This window comes from Neofelis nebulosa, chromosome 4 (assembly GCF_028018385.1).
Source record: "Neofelis nebulosa isolate mNeoNeb1 chromosome 4, mNeoNeb1.pri, whole genome shotgun sequence".
Classification (NCBI taxonomy): domain Eukaryota; kingdom Metazoa; phylum Chordata; class Mammalia; order Carnivora; family Felidae; genus Neofelis; species Neofelis nebulosa.
The window spans coordinates 57,389,215-57,409,375 of record NC_080785.1 but is presented as its reverse complement, the minus strand read 5'-3'; the positions used below and the strand labels follow the sequence as shown (position 1 = coordinate 57,409,375).

Genomic DNA, 20,161 nt, shown 5'->3' with positions numbered 1-20,161 from the left:
TGCACACTTTCAGATCACAATGCTATGAAACTTGAAATCAACCATAGGAAAAAGTTTGGAAAACCTTCAAATGCATGGAAGTTAAAGAATATCCTACTAAGGAATGAAAGGGTCAACCAGGCAATTAAAGAAGAAATTTAAAAATACGTGGAAACAAATGAAAATGAAAACACAACACTCCAAACCCTTTGGGATGCAGCAAAGGCAGTCCTAAGAGGAAAATACATTGCAATCCAGGCCTATTTCGAGAAACAAGAAATATCCCCAATACAAAATCTAACAGCACACCTAAGGAACTAGAAGCAGAACAGCAAAGACACTCCAAACTCAGCAGAAGAAGAGAAATAATAAAGATCAGAGGAGAAACAAATATAGAATCCAAAAACAAACCCCAAAATAAAACAAAACAAAACAGATCAATGAAACTGAGAGTTTTGTTTTGTTTTGTTTTGTTTTTTGAAAAAATAAAATTGATAAACCGCTAGACAGGCTTCTCAAAAAAAAAAAAAAAAAGAGAGAGAGAGAGAGGACCCAAATAGAAAAAATCATGAATGAAAGTGTATTTATTATAACCAATCCCTCAGAAATACAAGAAATTATCAGAGAATACTATGAAATATTACATGCCAACAAACTGGACAACCTGGAAGAAATGGACAAATTCCTACATACTCATACACTACCAAAACTAAAATGGGAAGAAATAGAAAATTGGAACAGACCCATAACTAGTAATGAAATTGAATCAGTTATCAAAAATCTCCCAGCAAAGAAGAGTCCTGGGCCAGATGGCTTCCCATGGGGAAATCTACCAGACATTTAAAGCAGAGTTAATACCTATCCATCTCAAGGAATTCCAAAAAATAGAAACGGAAGGAAAACTTCTGGACCTATTCTACGAAGCCAGCATTACCTTGATTCCCAAACCAGAGACACCACAAAAAAGGAGAATTAAAGGCCAATATCCCTGATGAACATGGATGCAAAAATTCTCAACAAGATACTAGCAAATAGAATTCAACAACATATTAAAAGGATTATTCACCACTATGAAGTGGGATTCATTCCTGGGCTGCAGGGCTGGTTCAATATTCACAAATCAGTGTGATACATCACATTCATAAAAGAAAGGATAAGAACCATATGATCATGTCAATGGATGCAGAAAAACCATTTTGACAAAACACAGCATCCTTTCTTTTTAAAAAAAAAATTTTTTTTTTAAACATTTATTTATTTTTGAGACAGAGAGAGACAGAGCATGAACAGGGGAGGGGCAGAGAGAGAGGGAGACACAGAATCGGAAGCAGGCTCCAGGCTCTGGGCCATCACCCCAGAGCCTGACGCAGGGCTCGAACTCATGGACTGCAAGATCGTGACCTGAGCTGAAGTCGGACGCTCAACCGACTGAGCCACCCAGGCGCCCCACAGCATCCTTTCTTAATAAAAACCTTCAAGAAAGTTGGAATAGAAGGAACATACTTAAACATCATAAAAGCCATTTATGAAAAGCCCACAGCTAATATCATCCTCAATGGTGAAAAACTAAGAGCTCTCCCCCAGAGATCAGGAACACGACAGGGATGTCCACTCTCACCGCTGTTGTTTAACATAGTGTTGGAAGTCCTAGCATCAGCAATCAGACAACAAAATGAAATAAAAGGGATCAAAACTGGCAAAGAAGTCAAACTTACTTTTCACAGATGACATGATACTCTACATGGAAAACCCGAAAGACTCCACCAAAAGACTGCTAGAACTGATACAGGAATTCAACAAAGTCACAGGGTACAAAATCAACGTATGGAAATCAGCTGCATTTTTATACACCAATAAGAAGCAACAGAAAGAGAAATCAAGAAACTGATCCCATTTACAATTGCACCAAGAACCATAAAATACCTAGGAATAAACCTAACCAAAGATGTAAAAGATCTGTATGTTGAAAACTATAGAAAGCTTATGAAGGAAACTGAATAAGATACAAAGAAATGGAAAAACATTCCATGCTCACAGATTGAAGAATAAATATTGTTAAAAGGTCAATAATACCCAAAGCAATTTACACATTCAATGCAATCCCAATAAAAATTGCACTGGTATTCTTCTCAAAGCTAGAACAAAAAATCCTAAAATTCGTACGGAACCAAAAAAGACCCCGAATAGCCAAAGTAAACCTGAAGAAGACAACCAAAGCAGGAGGCATCACAATCCCAGACTTGAGCCTCTAGTATGAAGCTGTAATCATCAAGACAGTATGGTATTGGCACAAAAAAAGATACATAGACCAATGGAATAGAATACAGAACCCAGATTGGACCCACAGAAGTATGGCCAACTAATCTTTGACAAAGCAGCAAAGAGGATCCAATGGAAAAAAGACGGTCTCTTTAGCACATAGTGCTGGGAGAACTGGAAAGCAACATGCAGAAGAATGAAACTAGACCACCTGCTTACACCATACACAAAAATAAACTCAAAATGGATCAAAGACCTAACATATGCGACAGGAAATCATCAAAACCCTGGAGGAGAAGGCAGGCAACAACCTCTTTGACCTCAGTCACAGCAGTTTCTTACTCAAGACATCTCCAAAGGCAAGGGAATTAAAAGCAAAAATGAACTATTGGGACCTCATCAAGATAAAAAGCTTCTGCACTGCAAAGAAAACAACAAAACTAAAAGGCAGTTGACAGAATGGGAAAAGATATTTGCAAATGACATATTGGATAAAGGGCTAGTATCCAAAATCTATAAAGAACTCACCAAACTCCACACCTGAAAAACAAATAATCCAGTGAAGAAGTGGGCAGAAGACATGATTAGACACTTTTCCAAAGACCTCCAGAAGGCCAACAGACACATGAAACGATGCTCAATGTCACTCATCACCAGGAAAATACAAATCAAAGCCACACTAAGATACCACCTCACACTGGTCAGAGTGGCTAAAATCAACAAATCAGGAAACTACAGATGCTGCCGAGGATGTGGAGAAATGGGAACCCTCTTGCACTGTTGGCAGGAATGCAAACTGATGCAGCCGCTCTGGAAAACTGTGGAGGTTCCTCAAAAAAAATAAAAATAGCACTACCCTATGACCCAGCAATAGCACTGCTAAGAATTTACCCAAGGGATACAGGAGTGCTGATGCATCGGGGCACATGTACCCCAATGTTTATAGCAGCACTTTCAACAATAGCCAAATTATGGAAAGAACCCAAATGTCCATCAACTGATGAATGGATAAAGAAATTGTGGTTTATATACACAATGGAATACTACTTAGCAATGACAAGGAATGAAATCATGCCATTTGCAGCAACATGGATGGAACTGGAAGTATTATGCTAAGTGAAATAAGTCAGAGAAAGACAGATACCATATGTTTTCACTCAAATGTGGATCTTGAGAAACTCAACAGAAGACCATGGGGGAAGGGAAGAGGAAAAAATAGTTACAAACAGAGAGGGAGGGAGGCAAACCATAAGAAACTCTTAATTACAGAGAATAAACTGAGGGTTGATGGGGGGGTGGGGAGAGGGGAAAGTAGGTGATGGGCACTGAGGAGGGCACTTGTTGGGATGAGCACTGGGTGTTGTATGTAAGCCAATTTGACAATAAATTATACTTCAAAAAAACATAAAAAAAACAATTAGACATGAAGAACTCAGTAACTAAAATTAAAAATACACTACAGGGAATAAATAACAGCTAGAGAAAATAGAATGGGTCAGTGATCTACAGGAAAGCATGATGGAAAGCCATCAAGATGGAACAGGAGTGAAATGGATAATAAAAACTGAAAATAGATTAAAGGAACTCAGGACACTATCAAGCATAATAACATTTGCATTAATAAGGACCCCAGAAGGAGAAGTGAGATACAGGGAGCAAAAAGAAGAAGTAATAGCTGAAAACTTTCTGAATCTGGGGAAGGAAACAGACAACCAGATCCAGGAGGCAGAGAGCGCCCGTAACAAAAGCAAACCAAAGATGTCCATACCAAGACACGCAGTAATTAAAATGGCAAAAAGTAATGATAAAGAGAGAATTTAAAAAGCAGCAAGAGAAAAGAAAAGTTATACACAAGAAACTTCATAAGGCTAACAGAGGGTTTTTCAGCAGAAACCCTTTAGACCAGAAGGGAGTGGCTTGATACATTAAAAGTGCTGTTAAAAGAAAACCTGCAACAAGGATACTCTATCCAGCAAGGCTATCATTCAGAATAAAAGGAGAGATAAAGACTTTCCCAACCTAAGTGAAAGAAATTCATCATCACTAAACATAATAACAAACATAAAGGAAGTAATCAATAGTAATATAATAATACAACAATAGTAGAGGTCTTTAACACCCCACCTCCATTATCCAAACAGAATATCAACAAGAAAACAGTGGCTCTGAATGACACATTAGAACAGATATATCTTTTGGATCTATTCAGAACATTCAATCCTGTAACAGGGAATACACATTCTTTTCAAATGCACACAGAGAGTTCTCCAAAAGAGATATGTTAGCCCACAAAACAAGACTCAAAAAATTAAAAAAAGACTGAAGTCATATTATGAATCTTTTCCAACATTAATGCTATCAAAGTAGAAATCAACCACAAGAAAAAAACCTAAAAAGAACACAAATGCATGGAAACTACATAAGAGGCTACTAAACTGAATGGGTCAGCCAAGAAACCAAAGAAATCAAAAAATACATGGAGATCAATTAAAATGAAAATACAGTGAATGAAAATAAAATGAAAATGAAATGAAAAACATTTTGGGATGTTTTTGGGATGCTATAAAAGGTGTTCTAAGAGAGAAGTTTATAGAAATACAGGCCTACCTCAAGAAACAAGAAAAAAATCTCAAACAACCTAATCTTAAACCCAAAGGAGCCAGAAAAAAAACAAACAAAACCCCAAACTGGTAGCAGGAAGGAAATAATAAAGTTTAGAGCATAAACAAACAAAAGAGAAATTTTAAAAAAATGGAACAGATGAAACCGAGACCTGGTCATTAACAGGATCAACAACATTGATAAACCTTTAGCCACACTCATCAAGAAAGGGACAAAAAGGGGCGCCTGGGTGGCGCAGTCGGTTAAGCGTCCGACTTCAGCCAGGTCACGATCTCGCGGTCCGTGAGTTCGAGCCCCGCGTCAGGCTCTGGGCTGATGGCTCGGAGCCTGGAGCCTGTTTCCGATTCTGTGTCTCCCTCTCTCTCTGCCCCTCCCCCGTTCATGCTCTGTCTCTCTCTGTCCCAAAAATAAATAAAAAATGTTGAAAAAAAAAATTTAAAATAAAAAAATAAAAAATAAAAAAAAAAAAAAGAAAGGGACAAAAAGAGAACTCAAACAAAATCAGAATTGAAAGGGAAATACCAACATCACAGAAATACAAAAGATTTTAAGAGATTACTTAAAACTGTATGCCAACAAATTAGACAACCTAGAATAGGTAACCTCCTAGAAACATACAACTGCCCAAAACTCAACAAAGTAGAAAATTTGAACAGATTGATTACCAGCAATGAAACTGAATGAATAGTCTAAAAAACTCCCAACAAACAAAAGTCCAGGACCAAATGGCTTCACAGATGAATTCTATCAAACATTTAAAGAAGACAAAAATGCAAAATCCCTCAACAAAATTATTAGCAAAGTGAATACATCAATACTTTTAAAAAATTTATTCACCATGATCAAAAGATTCAGTATTTACAAGTCAGTGTGATAACCCCATCAAAAAGAGGAAGGATAAAAATGCTATCATTTCAAATAATGCAGAAAAGGCATTTAACAAAGTGCTACATCCATGCATGAGGAAAAACCCGAACAAAGTAGGTTAGAGGGAACATACCTTAACATAACAAAGGCCATATGAGAAAAACCCACAGCTAACATCATACTTAATGGTGAAAAACCAAGAACTTTCCCACTAAGATCAGGAACAAGACAAAGATGTCTGCTATCACTACTCTGTTCTGGAAGTGCTAGCCATAGCAATCAGACAATGAAAAGAAATAAAAGGCATCCAAATTGGTAAGGAAGAGGCAAAAATTTCACCATTTGTACATGATACTATATACAGAAAACCTGAAACACTCCACCAAAAACCTACTAGAACTGATAAATGAATTCATTAAGGTCACAGTATACAAAATCAATATATAGAATCTGTTTTGTTTCCATACACTAATAATGAGTAACATAAAGACATTAAGAAAACAATCCCACTTATGATTGCACCATAAATAATGAATAAACTAGGAATAAACTTAACCAAGGAGATGAAATACCTGTACTCTGAAGACTATAAAACATTGATGAAAGGAGAGCCTGGGTGGTTCAATCAGTTAAGTGTCCAATTTTGGCTCAGGTCATAATCCCATAGTTTGTGAGTTTGAGCCCTGCACTGGGCTCTGTGCTGACAGCTCAGAGCCTGGAGCTTGCTTCGGATTCTGTCTCCCTCTCTCTCTGCCCCGCTCCTGCTCGCACTTTGTTTCTATCAAAAATAAACATTAAAGAAAAAATTTTTTTTAAAAAAAAACACTGATGAAAGAAATTGAAGCCAACACAAGTGGAAAGACATTCCACGCTCACAGACTGAAAGAATCAATATTGTTAAAATGTCCATAGTATCCAAAGCAATCTATAAATTTAATGCAATCCCTATCAAAATCCCAACAGAATTTTTTTACAGAACTATAACAAACAATTCTAAAATTTCTATGGAATCACAAATGACCCCAAACAGCAAAAGCAATCTTGAAAAAGAAAAACACAACTGGAGGTACCACAATCCTAGATTTCAAGTTATACTACAAAACTACAGTAATCAAAACAGTATGGTAGTGGCACAAAAAAACACACACACATAAGATCAAAGGAACAGAATAGATACCCTAGAAACAAACCCATAATATGGTCAATTAATCTTAAATAAAGGAGGCAAAAATATACAATGGGGAAAAAAACAGTCTCTTCAACAAATGGTGTTGGAAAACCAGACAACTACACGTGAAACAATGAAATTGGTCCACTTTCTTAAACCATACACACAAACTCAAACTGGATTAAGGACCAAAATGTGAGACTTGAAACCATAAAAATCCTAGAGAAGTGCACAGGGAGTCATTTTTCTGGCATCAACCCTAGCAACATTTTTCTCGATATGTCTCCCAAGGCAAGGCAAACAAAAGCAAAAATAAACTACTGAGACTACATCAAACTCAAAAGCTTCTGCATTCTATATTGTTTATTTCTGCTCTGATCTTTATTATTTCTCTTCTTCTGCTGGGTTTAGGCTGTCTTTGCTGTTCTGCTTCTATTTCCTTTAGGTGGGCTGTTAGATTTTGTATTTGGGATTTTTCTTGTTTCTTGAGATAGGCCTGGATTGCAATGTATTTTCCTCTCAGGGCTGCCTTCGCTGCATCCCAAAGCATTTGGATTGTTGTATTTTCATTTTCGTTTGTTTCCATATATTTTTTAACTTCTTCTCTAATTGCCTGGTTGACCCATTCATTCTTTAGTAGGGTGTTCTTTAACCTCCATGCTTTTGGAGGTTTTCCAGACTTTTTCCTGTGGTTGATTTCAAGCTTCATAGCACTCTGGTCTGAAAGTATGCATGGTATGATCTCAATTCTTGTATACTTATGAAGGGCTGTTTTGTGACCCAGTATGTGATCTATCTTGGAGAATGTTCCATGTGCACTCGAGAGGAAAGTATCAGTCTGTTGCTTGGGGGTGCAGAGTTCTAAATATATCTGTCAAGTCCATCTGATCCAATGTATCATTCAGGGCCCTTGTTTCTTTATTGACCACGTGTCTAGATGATCTATCCATTGTTGTAAGTGGGGTATTAAAGTCCCCTGCAATGACCACATTCTTATCAATAAGGTTGCTTATGTTCGTAATTGTTTTATATATTTGGGGGCTCCCGTATTCGGCATATAGACATTTATAATTGTTAGCTCTTCCTGATGGATAGACCCTGTAATTATTATATAATGTCCTTCTTCATCTCTTGTTACAGCCTTTAATTTAAAGTCTAGTTTGTCTGATATAGGTATGGCTACTCCAGCTCTCTTTTGACTTCCAGTAGCATGATAAATAGTTCTCCATCCCCTCACTTTCAATCTGAAGGTGTCCTCAGGTCTAAAATGAGTCTCCTGTAGACAGCACATAGATGGGTCTTGGTTTTTTATCCATTCTGATACCCTATGTCTTTTGGTTGGTGCATTTAGTCCATTTACATTCAGTGTTATTATAGAAAGATACGAGTTTAGAGTCATTGTGATGTCTGTAGGGTTCGTGCTTGTAGCGATGTCTCTGGTACTTTGTCTCACAGGATCCCCCTTAGGATCTCTTGTAGGGCTGGTTTAGTGGTGACGAATTCCTTTAGTTTTTGTTTGTTTGGGAAGACCTTTATCTCTCCTTCTATTCTAAATGACAGATTTGCTGGACAAAGGATTCTCGGCTGCATATTTTTTCTGTTCATCACATTTAAGATTTCCTGCCATTCCTTTCTGGCCTGCCAAGAAGTTTCAGTAGAGAGATCCGTCAGGAGTCTTATTGGTCTCCCCTTATATGTTAGAGCATGTTTATCCCTAGCTGCTTTCAGAATTTTCTCTTTATCCTTGCATTTTGCCAGTTTCATTATGATATGTCATGCAGAAGATCGATTCAAGTTACGTCTGAAGGGAGTTCTCTGTGCCTCTTGGATTTCAGTGCCTTTTTCCTCCCCCAGATCAGGGAAGTTCTCAGCTATTATTTCTTCAAGTACCCCTTCAGCACCTTTCCCTCTGTCTTCCTCCTCTGGAATACCAATTATGCGTAGATTATTTCTCTTTAGTTCATCATTTAGTTCTCTAATTTTCCCCTCATACTACTGGATTTTTTTATCTCTTTTTCTCAGCTTCCTTTTTCCATAATTTTTTCTTCTAGTTCACTTATTCTCTCCTCTGCCTCTTCAATCTGAGCTGTGTTTGTTTCCATTTTATTTTGCAGGTCATTTATAGCATTTTTTAGCTCTTCCTGTCTGTTCCTCAGTCCCTTGATCTCTGTAGCAATAGATTCTCTGCTGTCCTCTCTAAAAAAACTGTAGAGCAGATCAATGAAACCAGAGTTGGTTTTTTGAAAAAATAAACAAAATTGATAAACCTCTAGCCAGGCTTCTCAAAAAGAAAAGAAAGATGACCCAAATAGATAAAATCATGAATGAAAATGGAATTCTTACAACCGACCCCTCAGAGATACAAGCAATTATCAGGGAATACTATGAAAAATTATATTCTAACAAACTGGACAACCTGGAAGAAATGGACAAATTCCTAAACACCCACACGCTTCCAAAACTCAACCAGGATAAATAGAAAGCTTGAACACACCCATAACCAGCGAAGAAACTGAATCAGTCATCAAAAATCTCCCAACAAATAAGAGTCCAGGACCAGATGGCTTCCCAGGGGAGTTCTACCAGACGTGTAAAGCAGAGATAATACCTATCCTTCTCAAGATATCCCAAAAAATAGAAAGGGAAGGAAAACTTCCAGACTCATTCTATGAAGCCAGTATGACTTTGATTCCTAAACCAGACAGAGACCCAGTAAAAAAAGGGAACTAGAGGCCAATATCCCTGATGAATATGGAGGCAAAAATTCTCAATAAGATACTAGCAAATCGAATTCAACAGCATATAAAAAGAATAATTCACCATGATCAAGTGGGATTCGTTCCTGGGATGCAGGGCTGGTTCAATATTCGCAAATCAATCAACGTGATACATCACATTAATGAAAGAAAAGATAAGAACCATATGATCCTGTCAATTGATGCAGAAAAAGCATTTGACAAAATTCAGCATCCTTTCTTAATAAAAACCCTCGAGAAAGTCGGGATAGAAGGAACATACTTAAACATCATAAAAGCCATTTATGAAAAGCCCACAGCTAATATCATCCTCAATGGGGAAAAACTGAGAGCTTTTTCCCTGAGATCAGGAACACGACAGGGATGTCCACTCTCACCACTGTTGTTTAACATAGTGTTGGAAGTGCTACCATCAGCAATCAGACAACAAAAGGAAATCAAAGGCATCCAATTGGCAAAGATGAAGTCAAGCTTTCACTTTTTGCAGATGACATGGTATTATACATGGAAAACCCAACAGACTCCACCAAAAGTCTGCTAGAACTGATACATGAATTCAGCAAAGTTGCAGGATACAAAATCAATGTACAGAAATCAGTTGCATTCTTATACACTAACAATGAAGCAACAGAAAGACAAATAAAGAAACTGATCCCATTCACAATTGCACCAAGAGGCATAAAATACCTAGGAATAAATCTAACCAAAGATGTAAAAGATCTGTATGCTGAAAACTATAGAAAGCTTATGAAGGAAATTGAAGAAGTTATAAAGAAATGGAAAGACATTCCGTGCTCATGGGTTGGAAGAATAAATATTGTCAAAATGTCAATACTACCCAAAGCTATCTACACATTCAATGCAATCCCAATCAAAATTGCACCAGCATTCTTCTCGAAGCTAGAACAAGCAATTCTAAAATTCATATGGAACCACAAAAGACCCCGAATAGCCAAAGTAATTTTGAAGAAGAAGACCAAAGCAGGAGGCATCACAATCCCAGACTTTAGCCTCTACTACAAAGCTGTAATCATCAAGACAGCATGATATTGGCACAAAAACAGACACATAGACCAGTGGAATAGAATAGAAACCCCAGAACTAGACCCACAAATATATGACCAACTAATCTTTGATAAAGCAGGAAAGAATATCCAATGGAAAAAAGACAGTCTCTTTAACAAATGGTGCTGGGAGAACTGGACAGCAACATGCAGAAGAATGAAACTAGACCATTTTCTTACACCATTCACAAAAATAAACTCAAAATGGATGAAGGACCTGAATGCGAGACAGGAAACCATCAAAACCCTAGAGGAGAAAGCAGGAAAAGACCTCTCTGATCTCAGCCATAGCAATTTCTTACTTGACACATCCCCAAAGGCAAGGGAATTAAAAGCAAAAATGAACTACTGGGACCTCCTGAAGATAAAAAGCTTCTGCACAGCAAAGGAAACAGTCAACAAAACTAAAAGGCAACCAATGGAATGGGAAGATATTTGCAAATGACATATCAGACAAAGGGCTAGTACCCAAAATCTATAAAGAGCTCACACCCGAAAAACAAATAATCCAGTAAAGAAATGGGCAGAAAACATGAATAGACACTTCTCTAAAGAAGACATCCAGATGGCCAACAGGCACATGAAAAGATGCTCAACATCGCTCCTCATCAGGGAAATACAAATCAAAACCACACTCAGATATCACCTCACGCCAGTCAGAGTGGCCAAAATGAACAAATCAGGAGACTATAGATGCTGGAGAGGATGTGGAGAAACAGGAACCCTCTTGCACTGTTGGTGGGAATGCAAACTGGTGCAGCCACTCTGGAAAACACTGTGGAGGTTCCTCAAAAATTTAAAAATAGACCTACCCTATGACCCAGCAATAGCACTGCTAGGAATTTACCCAAGGGATACAGGAGTGCTGATGCATAGGGGCACTTGTACCCCAATGTTTATAGCAGCACTCTCAACAATAGCCAAATTATGGAAAGAGCCTAAATGTCCATCAACTGATGAATGGATAAAGAAATTGTGGTTTATATACACAATGGAGTACTACGTGGCAATGAGAAAGAATGAAATATGGCCCTTTGTAGCAACGTGGATGGAACTGGAAAGTGTGATGCTAAGTAAAATAAGCCATACAGAGAAAGACAGATACCATATGTGTTCACTCTTATGTGGATCCTGAGAAACTTAACAGGAACCCATGGGGGAGGGGAAGGAAAAAAAAAAAAAAAGAGGTTAGAGTGGGAGAGAGCCAAAGCATAATAGACTCTTAAAAACTGAGAATAAACTGAGGGCTGATGGGGGGTGGGAGGGAGGGGAGGGTGGGTGATGGGTATTGAAGAGGGCATCTTTTGGGATGAACACTGGGTGTTGTATGGAAACCAATTTGACAATATATTTCATATATTAAAAAAAAAGCTTCTGCAGAGCCAGGGAAACAATCAACAAAACTAAAGACAATCTATGGAATGGGAAAAGTTATTTGCTAATGGCATACCAGATGAAGGGTTCACATCCAAAATACATAAGGATTTATATAACTTTACATAAAAAAGACAAATAATCCAATTAAAAAATGGGAAGAAGGTATGAAGAGACATTTTTCCAAAGAAGATACAGAGATGGCCAACAGACACATAAAAATATGCTCAACATCATTCATCATCAAGGAAATGCAAATCAAACCAACAGTAGCATATCACTTCACACTTGTCATCCCAACGGCCATAATAAAAAATATAGGAAACAAGTGTTGGGAAGGATGTGGAAGAAAAGGAACCCTCACACACCTTTGTTGGAAATCAAACTGGTGCAGCCACTGTGGAAAACAGTATCAAAGTTGCTTAAAAATTTAAAAACAGAATTACCACATGATTTAGTATTTCTACCAATGGGTGTTTACCCAAAGAATACAAAAACAGTAATGTGAAAAGATACACGCACCCATGTGTTTACTGCATCATGACTGATGACAGCCAAATTACGCAAGTAGTCTGAGTGTTCACCAATAGGTGAACTGTTAAAGAAGTGGTATATATACTCAATGGAGTATTATTCTGCCATGAAAAAGAATGAAATCTTGTCACTTGCAACAACATGGATAGATCTAGAGGGGATAATGGTAAGTGAAATAAGTTAGAGAGAGACAAATACCTTATGATTTCACTCATATGCAGATTTTGAGAAACAAATGAACAAAGAAGAAAAGAGACCAAAAAACAGACTCAACTACTTAGAACTGACGGTTACCACAGGGGAGGTAGGTGAAGGGGGTGGGTGAAATAGATAAAGGGAATTAAGAGTGAACTTATCAGGATGAGTATTTAGTAATATGTAGACCTCTCAAATCACTACGGTAAACCTGAAACTAAATTGCTTACTATTTAGTTTTCACTAGAAAGTAGTTTCTAAGCATTAAGAATTCTAACAAATGTCATTAAGACTACTGGAAATAATGAAGGAAGCACTCTGTGCGCAAGGAAAATAACATGTGTTTTTGTTAAGAAAATTCTGAGAAATGGGAATACATTTTTGTTGAGGGAAAAGAAAGGAATTTGACCTAAAATGAGACTGGTTTAGAAAGGGAAAACTGGAGAAAATATGAATGTTAAAAAAAAAAAAAAAAAAAAGGTGTAGAAAGTCTGTGAAAAAGGAATCTTTGCTAAAGAATGTGTGGTCAGGACAAAGACTGGAATTAATGAGTTTTAAAAATATACTGGTTCATGATTGGAGTTTGGTTTTTCTCTCTGTTGAAATGAGGATTATCCTGGAATATTGGTCTGTTTTTGACAGAAAAAAGTACAAGGTTTTTCCTTTATCTGCCCTGAAAATACAAAGTTTGCTATCAGGTCTTTACTTAATAAATTTAAATCTCATCAATACTAAAAGAGCTAAGTTCTGCTAACAACTATGTAACCTTCTGTATATGCCTTTAGAATCTCTTATTGCCACCTAGGTTAAATAAGTTTTACGTTTTTAATGATTTGTGTTTCTTCTTAAGAGTGTGATTAAAAAATTTTTTTTTAATCATTTATTCATTTTTGAGAGAGAGAGAGACAGAGAGAGAGAGAGAGAGAGCGCGCGCGCGCGCGCGCGCGCGCGGAGAGGGGGAGGGGCAGAGAGAGAGGGAGACACAGAATCCAAAGCAGGCTCCAGGCTCTGAGCTGTGAACACAGCCCAACACAGGGCTCGACCTCATGAACCGTGAGACCGTGACCTGAGCCAAAGTTGGACGCTTAACCAACTGAGCCACCCAGCACCCGTTTATTTATTTTTGAGAGAGAGAGAAAGACAGAGCATGGGCAAGGGAGGGGTAGAGAGAGAGGGAGACACGGAATCCAAAGCATGCTCCAGGCTCTTAGCTGTCAGCACAGAGCCTGACACAGGGCTTGAACTCAGGAACCTGACGGAGATCGTAACCTGAGCCAAAGTCAGACACTTAACCAACTGAGCCACCCAGGCGCACCATTCAGCATGTGCTTTAAAACTTTGATATTTTTAACAAATTTCCCAAAATTCAAATTCTAAATTAAGTCTTTTTAACTAATCAGGCTTATTTATTATGGTATGTTAAACTACATGGGAAGCATTGTCAGAAACCTTTTAAGGTTCTACTGCATAAGTGAATGCCATGAAATCCCAAAATCCCAATAATCATTACTTGTAATTCTAAGTATTGAAGTATTGTCTATCCCAGAAGTAACCAAATTTCCTTATCAACTATAATGTTCATTACACTATAATGAACTCTCATCACATCTTTAACCATGCTCATTTTTGAGTCCTTTGTTATTTACAGTTACTGTTCTGATTTGTACTCCTACAAATGTGTTTCACCTTCAAGGACATTCATAGAGAGGACTCTTGACAAACACAGGTTTGTGATACCCTTAAGATAATAAAACTAAGCCAAATAAGAATTTCTGGGAACGGGAAAACCATACTCAAACTGAACAAGAATTAATAACATGACTAAAGGAATCAAGGAAGATTATTACAGTTTTTATGACTCGTTTGAAACATCACTGATTATCTAATGTTTGCTCTTTGGGATTTTAAAAAACATTTTATCTTTTCCCCCTACCTGATCCCTCCTGAATTCACAAACTCTTGGTGAGTATTCTTACCCTCATGGCACTTAAGTTATTTGCATAAATTCAGTAAGAATTTCTTGTAACAGGTCACCATTAGAGAAATTGATTCTATTACCATGGCTTTGACTAGAATGTCACATTTGAGAAAGACATGCATAGACTCAGATATGACCAGAAAGCTAAGGAACTAGGGTTGACTTTATGGTGCCAAGGAAGCCCCCTAGAATAACTGGCCTGGCTGGTACCATGCTTACAAGGTTCCTGGAGCCTTACGAGGTTAGGTAAGGAAGGTCACTTCCTGGCAGGCTCAGGAACCTCAGAATATTTGGGGGACCCGGAAAAGCGAGGGAGCATTTCATTTCTTTAGTTATTACAAGCGAGTCTGATGGCAAGTATTTGGTTTGGCTCTTTGCCTTGAAAGGCTTTCAAAAGCTCGATCTGAAATTCCTTATGAAAAAAAAGTTCCAGCAAAGCAGATCTGAGAGAACATGTAAGGCCAGTTACTATTCTTGCTGTACTTACAAAAATATTTGGGCCAAATTTGTGAAAAATGGACTTGTTTTACAAACATATTAGTCTTATTTTGGCTATTGTTGATGGAAATGAGGGTGATTTTGGAGAGAAAAAACTATGTTTCAGTAACATACCTCTATGGGTGTAAGATTCTAGTTCTAATTGTCCTTGCATGTTTCTTGTTTACCATACTAGCTGGATCCTGACTTCTAATGATTTCCTTGATTATTTGGATAATTTTCTGCCTGACTACTTACACACTATAGGCCTGACTGAAAGCCATGAGACAACTGTTTAACTGAACTGACCTGACTTACTTCATTATGAAATGTGTAATAAGAAGCGAAGACTACACATTAGAGTTCCAAAAAAATGGCTCTATGAAGGATAAAGGGCTCAACGTAATACCAGGGGCTACCTGTAACTGGATGAAAGACAGTTTCACTCCTTGAATCCTGATCTATGCCCCTTTTCAGCAGGAAGTAGCTGGAGTCGTCCCTGTCACTCAAGAGTGAGGAATGATGAAAAGTCAGGTTGCCATGGAGACCAAACAGCTACTGTGTTGTTGCTAAATGAAGATTTGCCATGTCTACTCACTTTGAAACATCTGTCCTACTGCTCCAGCCTGGCACTGCCGATGTCCCTCTGTCCCTGTTGCCTCAGGAAGCGTCTCCCTCTTGTGAGCCATAACTTAAGGTCAAATTCACAATCACTTTGAGGCTGGGTCTTTGGAGAGGATCTCTTCTGCTGATACCTTCACTTGATGACTCACCTCTTTACCAAGTCACTGGGGAACTACTAAATGTTTTCTTTTATAGGTATATTAACCTCATGTGGCCATTTATATTACTGCTGTGACATAGGTATGCAAGCCAACGAACTCTCAACATCTTGCTCTTGGGCCATCATGGAAGAATGTCACGTAAAGACTGCACGGGCCATAAACATGTTGCAGGTAAAGCATACCAATGCTGACAATACTGACTCCATGTTGGACCCTCCATCCTGTTCACGTCCAGGCCATCACCTCCCTCAGGGCTACATGTCCCGGGCCCCCTGGAGGTTTAGGTATGCCCTGACCAGAATATGGGAAGGCTTGTTGTGATCTTCCCTAAAGTTGTTTAGATAACTAGTAGAGGTAATGTACTTTCCTCCCCCATCATTTGGAGTACATGTGGTGCCACAGGGTCTGTTAAGTGTTAAACCCTGTGACCTCACCACAGTGCCCTCTGCACATCCCTTCACACTCTATAAAATCTGTGGACTGAGGTCTAGACTTTGTGAAGAACAGCTGTGCAGCTACTTGGATCATCACCTGCCCAATCCCCTGGGGTAAGTTACCCTGAATAAAACTCTGTGTAAACTGTATGGAGTCACCTGCTTCGTTTTCTAATCTCAAAGTGCCTTCTCAGTTTAGGGGATACTTTATTGTGCATCCTCCACCTTCCAACACTCTCTTTTCCTTGTTTCTTACAAAAAGAGAAGCAAGTCCTCCTGATTCTATAGGATGGCCCCGAAATCTGTAAATCTAACCATACATAAGTGGTTGACTGACATTACAATTGTTGGTATGTTCCATGTTCTGTCCCTACTTAGAAATACACAGTTAATGTGTGCTGCTTTATCAGCACTGAGTAAGCCAGAGTCTTAACCACAGCCCACAAGTAATGGTGGGGGTGGGGGAGGAGGGTGGAGAGTGCGCAGTCTTGATCTGCTCAGAGTGCAACCTGCTCCACATAGTCACACTGTATCATTCGGTTACAAAAATTATTGTTCAACTGGTTCCTTGTATCTCTGGTATAAGGGCTCTGATGGGAGACACTTCAGGTGGCTTCCCCCTAGCCTGTCAAGTGGAGGCACTGATTGGTCACAGTAAGTGGTAAAATACATCAAACAGTTGTCTCTTCCCAGATTTTATGACCATATTTATATCCTTAAGTCTCTCAAACCCATACTCTCTTATCATTTTTCTCTTGGACAATTGCAACAGTCTCTTAGTTGGTCTCCATGTCTAGGGTCTCACCTTCCTTAAGCCATCAGCTAATGCTACCAAGTGTGGTTTCTTGAACTGTGTGTCTGATTATGTCCCGGAGATCACAGATTCGTACTACTCTCTCCAGAGTGCACCAAGTTTCGGAGTTGGGGGGCACACTGAAAGGATGAAGTGCTAAGTCTGCTTAAGCAAACAGAAAAAGGTTAAAAAACAAAAACCTAGTAGACAGGAGGAAATAAGCAAAATGGCCATCCTGAGTTGTCCCCCAAGCTGTCTTTGCCCTCCTCTCTCCAACTGCACACAATGTCCTTCCCCTAAAATAAACCTTACTCCAATTATATAGTACTTACAATTCTCTGACCGAAGCAGTCTATTTTATATCTACTATCCATTTGTTTATGCCACACCTTTTCCCTTGAATACTACCATCACAAAGAACCTTTCTCCTATTAAGTTGTTCTCAAAAAAGGTCCTACTATCAAATTCACTACTCTTTCAGTATAACTTACTTTGTTTCTGGCAAATTTTAACACTTCATTGGATTTACCTGGCTTACATTTGTATCTTTACTAGAGATTACAGTTTCTTCAAACAGGGATCTTGGTGTTTTGCTTTGTTTTGTTTTGAATCCCAAGTCCCTTATGTACAAAACAGGCACAAAAGTGGGTGTAGGTGTTTGGAGTAAGCTGTACATTCTAGACCTGCTTGATTCCTTAACTTGTTCAGGATCCCTTGAGAAAGTGAACACTTGGGTACTTTGCCCAAGAAAACTGAAAGGAAATTTCCCAGAGGGGAGGAGGGAGGGTCATGAAATTCCTTAAGAGCAACAAGGAATCCCTAGGGATTCCACTCACCCTCGTTTTAGAACCCTTGCTTTCGAGACAAAGTAGTCTTTAGTAGTATTAACGTACATATGCCCCCTCCCTCAGACCCTCCACTCTTGCAACTCCAGGAGTCTCCAAGTTTCTATTGAATATATTAAATGCACCACAAAGTTTTTTTTTTTTCACTCCAATTAAGACTTAATAAACTGCTCTTAAAAACAAAACAGAAATATTGCTTCTCTCATCCGTGATCAGGCCCACGAGAACCCAAGGAAAATACCAGGGCCAAAATAAAAACCAGAAACTTCGTCATGGTTTACAAACAAAAGACTGTACTAATATGTACAATTTTCTACAGAATGAGAGACAATATGTTGAAGTAATGCATTCGAAACTCCCACTGTCAAATGGGAAAACACAGAACTGGCTTACCGGGTCTCCAGACCCCTGATCTATTCTTACCCATACACGCCAGTTCTAAAACAAGCTTCCCCACCGGCTCCGCCCGCACAATTCACTTCACCTTCACGCTTCCCTTCTTGTCCATGAAACGGTAAGAACAGATCCCGACTAGGGACACACTGGAAATTTCAGCTAGTTGGAAACTCCATAACGTCTCGAGTATAAGCTCGAGGTGGCCGGCGCGTTCTCTCCCATTCACCCCTTTTCTGCGACGCCATCAGCACGTCCACCAGCAACCCCCCCCCCTCCCCGCGCCTAAAAGAAAGGGGGGCAAGCTACGTTATGGCGTTATCCGCTCCGCGGAGGAAAAGACGGAGAGACTGATACCTCTCGGAGTAGCGCAGGAGTTCCGCATCGAGCTGTTCTCGGATACCGGTGCGCTTCCTGTTAAGGTAGCGCGGCGAAAGCGCGATGTGTCTTCGGTGCGGCCCCGCCACCAGGCAGGAGTAGCGGCTATTCACCAGCGCACACGCGGCAGCGTAGGTTGGCAGCTCTAGGCAGGGCAGGACGCCGGCCGGTCCCGCCACTGGTCCCTCAGAGGCCGCCTTCGGCGGCGGAGCTTCTGAACAACCCGCAGCCATGCGGCCTGTCAGGTTTCCCGCGGCGCGCGCCGCTGACGCAGGCAAAACCGCCTATCTCCGGACGCCGGGTTTCTCCGTCATCCGCCAGCTGGCACGCCCCTAGGAAATTTCTCTCCTTCAGATGCATTACGCACTTCTGACCAGCAGAGGGCAACCGCTCTTTCGACTGGGTAGCTAGGAGCCTGAGCGAATTGGAACGTGCTCCAAGGCAGGGCTGGCAAACCTACGTTTTCGCGAACGTCCTCGGTAGAGTTAGTATGTAGGTATAACAGGGATTCACGCTTTGATAATTTCCCGTAGTAACGTGGTTTGGTAAATTTTACAAGCGTGGACAGTACAGTAATAAATGTTAATATATTTAGGGAGTATATTTTCTGCAGGAAACTCAATCCTAAAAAGCAGCCCAGATGCCTCAAATACAATACATCTGAAAATAAAACCATCATCTCTCTCATCCCGCTTCTCTCTTCATTCTGTAATAACCAACTCAGGAAATCTTACCACCATTTTCCAAATGGCTCAGTCCAGCTGTCAACCTTGGAGCCTCTCTTGTACCCTCAAATATCAGATCAGCCCCAAGGCTTGTGGGGTCCAAAGTGGAAACATCAGTCTATTGGGATACTTCTCTCCGCTCTCGCTTCCAAAACTACAGAAGTGCCTGTGGATGGTCAAGAGGACACTCAGAGCACCTTCTCCGAAACGAAAATGTAACCATGACTTGTCCCCATGCATGCCCCATTTTTCTAAGGATAATACAGATTCCTTAATATGGCTCTTAAGTTACTTACAAGACCATATTAGGATATGCTGTCAGCCCAGGAGTTAGATTTATCACACTTCCCATTTTACATTATCTGCTAGTCACCACCCATATTCATTCACTTTTAGCTTGCTCCCTCTCTTTTTCTCGGTTTCTGCTACCTGGTGGGAATACAGTAGTTTCTCTCATATGGGAAAACTCTAGCTTAGATTCTGCATTCTGTTCCTCTGCAGTTTACTACCACCCTACCTCTCCCTGCCCCCCACA

At 39.5% G+C, this 20,161-nt stretch overlaps 1 protein-coding gene across 1 annotated transcript in view; it reads right to left on the bottom strand.

Moving 5' to 3' along the window:
- POLR1F (RNA polymerase I subunit F) overlaps positions 1-19,175 on the bottom strand; it is a 30,736-nt gene extending 11,561 nt beyond the window's left edge. Inside the window, exon 1 of the mRNA XM_058724876.1 lies at positions 18,881-19,175. Coding sequence (XP_058580859.1) covers positions 18,881-19,134 — 254 coding nt within the window. The 5' untranslated portion in view covers positions 19,135-19,175. The remainder of the gene's footprint in view (positions 1-18,880) is intronic.
- Positions 19,176-20,161: the final 986 nt, after the last annotated feature.